The sequence below is a fragment of the Epinephelus lanceolatus genome, chromosome 19 (assembly GCF_041903045.1).
Source record: "Epinephelus lanceolatus isolate andai-2023 chromosome 19, ASM4190304v1, whole genome shotgun sequence".
Lineage (NCBI taxonomy): Eukaryota > Metazoa > Chordata > Actinopteri > Perciformes > Serranidae > Epinephelus > Epinephelus lanceolatus.
Genome location: NC_135752.1, coordinates 42,027,904 through 42,032,903, shown reverse-complemented (window position 1 = coordinate 42,032,903; position 5,000 = coordinate 42,027,904). Strand labels below are relative to the sequence as shown.

The following is a 5,000-nucleotide window of genomic DNA, read 5'->3' as shown; positions in this document are numbered from 1 at the left end:
CGAAACGTTGTCAACGGTACACTTAATACTTGATATAACAAAGGCTGCACAGAGAAGACAAACAGATCACAGATGGAAGACAAATAGATAGCAGAATAGGAAAAACAGAGGGACAAACACTAAATAGAGAAAGAAGAGTCACATAAAGTACAAATAATGAAGGATGGACAGAAACACAAAGACATAGAGGTCAAGGAAGACAAACACAGCAAGCACAAAGCAAACAACAAAGAGATAGATAACAAGAAGGACGAACAGGGAGAAGAAGACAGTAGGAAGGAAGAACAGAAGACTAGAGGCACAAAGAAAGCAAGTACAAGCACAAAGAAGGAAAGAAGGCAAGGGGGTCCGGTCTAGCGGGGAGTCCTACGGGGTGATGGACAGTGCACCAGTCCTGTCCCCCTAGTTCGGGGGACAGGACTTTCAGTTCCCTAATCCTAACCCTAATTGGAATGTTCTTTTAAATATGTATTCAAGGCATTTAAAAGTTATAAATATTACATCGAAATTCATTTAAATACACTCAGAAGGGGTTAAAATAAAAGGGTTTTATTTCATGGGGTGCATATAAGATTAAAAACAACAAACAGCTTTAGGCGATAAATAGAATTCATGGTTTTAGACACAGGGGGCGGAGACTATAAAAGGGAGAGACAGGCTGCCAGAGAGTTCATTTTAACTCAGACCTTCGAAGGGTAAACATTTCCTTAGAGAGCCCAGATTAGGGAGTTTTTCTTTGCAGTGTGTCCTGCCTGAAGAAGGTCCACATAGGACCGAAACGTCGCAGCATTTGGACACACTTTTTGTTTATTAAATAGCCCATTCTTGGGATATTTTATTTTATTTCAATAACCCGTTTTTAGGGACACTTTTGTTTGGATAAAGCCCGTTTTTGGGACAATTTTATTAAACCCGAATTAGGGACACTTTAATTTCACAATTTTATTGCATTTTACATATACATTTTATTTTATAAACATTATATACATTTCATACTTAATCTTATACATTTATATATTTCATTAGTATAACAAAGCTAAACACACATAAATAACACTCATAAAAGAAACCCAATTGGTTCTAGGGATGACGGAGGGGGCTGGACCACTGTCCGCTATGGCAGACGTGGCCAGCACCCCCGTCAAGATAACTGGGGGTCCCGGGGTGACGAACGGTCCTGGGGGAAGGCCCGTGCACCTCCTGTCCCCCACGGGGGATGGGTTCAGTTCCCCTTCCCTAACATGGCCAGCACCCCTGTCAAAACAACTGGGGGTTCCAGGCTGGCAGAGACTCCTGGGGGAGGCCCGTGCACCTCCAGTCCCTTACAGGGGACAGGTTCCATTCCCCTTCCCTAACCCTCTCTAACCCTTATAAATGAAACTGATTAATCACTTCATCTCAGATATCAAACATTAAATCAAATCCACTCTCACATCAGATATGAAACGTACACACACAAATCCATACATCAGTAAAAACAAAATATTGTAAAATAAAAGCTCAAGTTTCAGGTCACAAAAATTTTTTGAACTGGGTATGAATTGGATGTCCATCAAAATCAAATTGTTTTATCTATCAGCCCTAACACCTGTTCTGTGGCACTCAAGTATCATCATGGTAACACAGGGTCTTCTGACAAGTACTAATGATATCACATTGCCTTTTCGCTACTGTCCAATGTTTTAATGCTTTTCTGTGTCACCTTTACAAAATATTTATAAACACTGTTGCACACAACAATCGACGTCTGCAAACCCTACTTTCTTTTCCTGTTACACAAAATCTGTCAAAATAAAAACTGGCTCACAGACAACTTCAGTACATCTTCAAATTAAAAGCACTCAAACTTAAACTATAATCAATGCAGTACATTTAATTAAATATGATAACATTTATTTTATATTTTCAATTCATAATGAATTTCTGTTTAAAATGTATTAATTATTAAATTAATGAATAAAATACATACAAAAAAAGAAATTATAACACATAACAACAAAATGAAAACAGATGATTAGAAGTGGTGGAGCTACTGCGTCAGGTTACTGAGGCTCCGACTGGTGGACAGGAAATTACCCATGAAGCTCGGCACCTGTAGGCCAGTTGTTATAACAATTCCACCGCACCAAACCTGCAACACAGTTTTATTACTGTTAATGCTGTGATACAAGTACGACACGTATGCTGAAGTATCACAGTGTAACTGCTGCATGGTGTAGCACTGGTTTAGCACTGCTGTAACACTGGTGTAGTATTGCTGTAGCGCTGCTGTAGTGCTAGTGTAGCACTGCTGTAGCACTGCTGTAACACTGCTGTAGTACTAACGGTAAAAGCAGGAACAAGCGGCTGGCTGAACTTTGTTTTGAAGGAGTGAAGGAGACAAAGACGACCCACATCAACGAAGGACAAATCACCTGAAACAGAAACACATCAGGTGAAACTTAAAATGTTAAAATATTGAAGATAAAAGTAAAAACAAAACAACAAAAAGTAAAAAAACTTTTTTTTGTACCGTTGTCATAATTACAGTAAATTCCAATTCTCTGAGGCAGCGGCCAATCAAGAGCCTTTGCTCGGTTGTTGTGCTTCGCAGCAAGCGAGCTCTGCAGCCATTGACTGGCATGGAGACACCATGATCCAGCACTTTTCCCTAATTGGTCAAAACGGCCAAGGCTGCCCCGGTAGGCCACACCCACACTGAACGATTTCCAATCTGTGACGGGGCAGAGCTCCCAGTAGTGACAGCCACCGGTCATCTCCTGGTCACCTGGGAGACAGAAGAAGAACAGACATGTTTTAGGGGTTTTTTTTAAATTACAAAATATTTGAATTCACAAAGTCTGAAGAAAAATATTAAATATATATATATATGAAGTTTTTTTTAGTTTAGTTTTAGTTTTTTTAATGAAATACTAAAATATTTAAAACAGAAAACATGCCTATGTTTTTCATTTTGGCTTAGGGGAGAGGCATGCAAATTTTAACTCAAATTTTTCATCAAAAATATTTGGTGATTTTTTTTTTTTTTTTGGCTGATTTTGTCTTTTTTTAAACATACTTTTTTAAAATGATTTTTTTGGATATATTTTGTTTTCTTTAAAACCTTTTGCTGATTTTTATTATGGATACATGCCATGCAAATTTTGGGTTTTGAACACAGTTTTCTTTAAAACATTTTGGATATGAAATTTACCTGCAGATGCTCCATTCAAAATAAAATTATTTTTTGAGCCATTAAGGAAAAACAAAACATGTCCTTCACCAGACAGTACTCTTTGTTTTTCTCTGACACAATTTCTGGAAAACTTCCAGTCAGTGATGGAATGAAACAGGTCTTTTAAACTAACGTCCTTGGGCATAAAGTCATACAACACAACATGAGGCTGACTGTTCCAGTAGTTTGTCAGATTAACTGCAGATAGATTAAAACAGTTTCCTGTTTTTAATATTATATTAATCATTTTGATTAGAAAATAGTACAAACTATAAAACATGTATAAAATGAATTCATTCTTAGCATTAGCATTAGCTGTAGCATCATTGTGAGGTGTTCATGTCTAAGTACCCAACACTGTGTATGACTCTCCAGCAAAACGTTCACGTCCTCCTCGACCTCCAGCCATCTTACTGGGCGAAGGCGTGGCACTTCTGCTGCTGATAAAATGAAAACATAACGGCATTTTAAAAGATCTCAAAGCTCTTAAAAATAAAAGTGAAAAATCAACAAAGTGAAACAACCAATGAGGTCGTGCTGAAGAGATGATGCAGCAGAGAAAAATCATATAAAATGTGAGTGACTCAAATTTTAAACTGATTTAAAAAATAATTGTAACATTGAACTAAATATACAAAACATACCAGTCCACACATCACAATTTCTAAAAATGTAGTAGTCGACACAGATTCACTTCATGAAAAGTTTTTCTTAAAAAACAAATTAAAATAAATTTATTTCAATTTTAAATTTTTTCACACTTTCAAATCACCTGTTTGAAGACATGACAAAAACAAAATCGTTTTACTGACATCAAAAAGAATGATAAAATTCAAAAATAGATTTCATTGAAAGCTGTAAAATAAACACTGATGTGATGTCAGCAGTGATGTCACTGGAAAAGCATCGACCTTCAGAGCTGCTGAGCCAAAATTTCAAATGTACAGTTTATGTTGTACGGACGGAGATCTGTAAATTAATGTTTTACATCATCATTCTAACATAACATTCGCCTTGTGTTGAAAAAAAAAAAAGTTTCCACTAGCTAGTGCAGTAGCTCGCTAGCTATGCTACCAACCACTGTCTGCTTATCAGCTCCTTGAAAGTGGATTGTTACAGAATTTAGTACCTGTCACCTCACCTCAGAAGGACCGACCCAAAAAACGTGTCTTACACTTAGATCATCAAATGGACCATAAGCCTTGGATGTTTGTTTCTGGCTGCAGCGTTAGCTCACTGAAAAGTTTCCTCTTTAACATGTTGATCAAAAACATGAAAAAAAAATAAAAAATCAATTGCTGTCTCTCAATATTATGACTTGCATCAGTGCTAAAATGGTTCAGAAGGATGAGTCTGCCTGTCTGGAGAACAGGGACACAAAGCCCCCAGATGAAAATCTGACAAGCATCCTGACTCTGAGCTCCTAAACAACCTCCATCAAACCCCTCATCTGTCAGAGTTCCTCCAGTGTCCACACACCCCTGGATTTACTGTCACCATGGACTTTGTCATTTTTTCTGTTGTTCCTCTGGACCAACATCAATCCTCAACAAATCATCATCAGACAACTTTTAACTAACTTAGCTAACTAACTGAGCTGTACTGCTTCATCGTTAACTCCTTGATCAAAACAGAATATCGTAATTTCACCACCACTCATTTCAGAAAGGACACCACAAGAAAACCTGTCCTGAGTTTAGATTGGCAATTTGATTGACTCACGCCTGCGGTCAGGCATGCTAACATTAGCCCGCTAGCTGCATTATCCTGCTAGCTACATTAGCTA

The 5,000-nt window shown here is 37.6% G+C and overlaps 1 protein-coding gene across 2 annotated transcripts in view; it reads right to left on the bottom strand.

Annotated features, from left to right (window-relative positions):
• Positions 1–869: 869 nt before the first annotated feature.
• LOC117269847 (FSD1-like protein) overlaps positions 870–5,000 on the bottom strand; it is a 39,305-nt gene continuing 35,174 nt past the window's right edge. For both annotated transcript variants that reach the window (XM_078161931.1, XM_078161932.1), the window contains 4 exons: positions 3,566–3,654; positions 2,513–2,767; positions 2,326–2,414; positions 870–2,131 (listed from right to left, as the gene is read on the bottom strand). In XM_078161931.1, the coding sequence (XP_078018057.1) occupies positions 2,030–2,131; positions 2,326–2,414; positions 2,513–2,767; positions 3,566–3,654 (535 nt within the window). In that variant the 3' untranslated portion in view covers positions 870–2,029. The remainder of the gene's footprint in view (positions 2,132–2,325; positions 2,415–2,512; positions 2,768–3,565; positions 3,655–5,000) is intronic.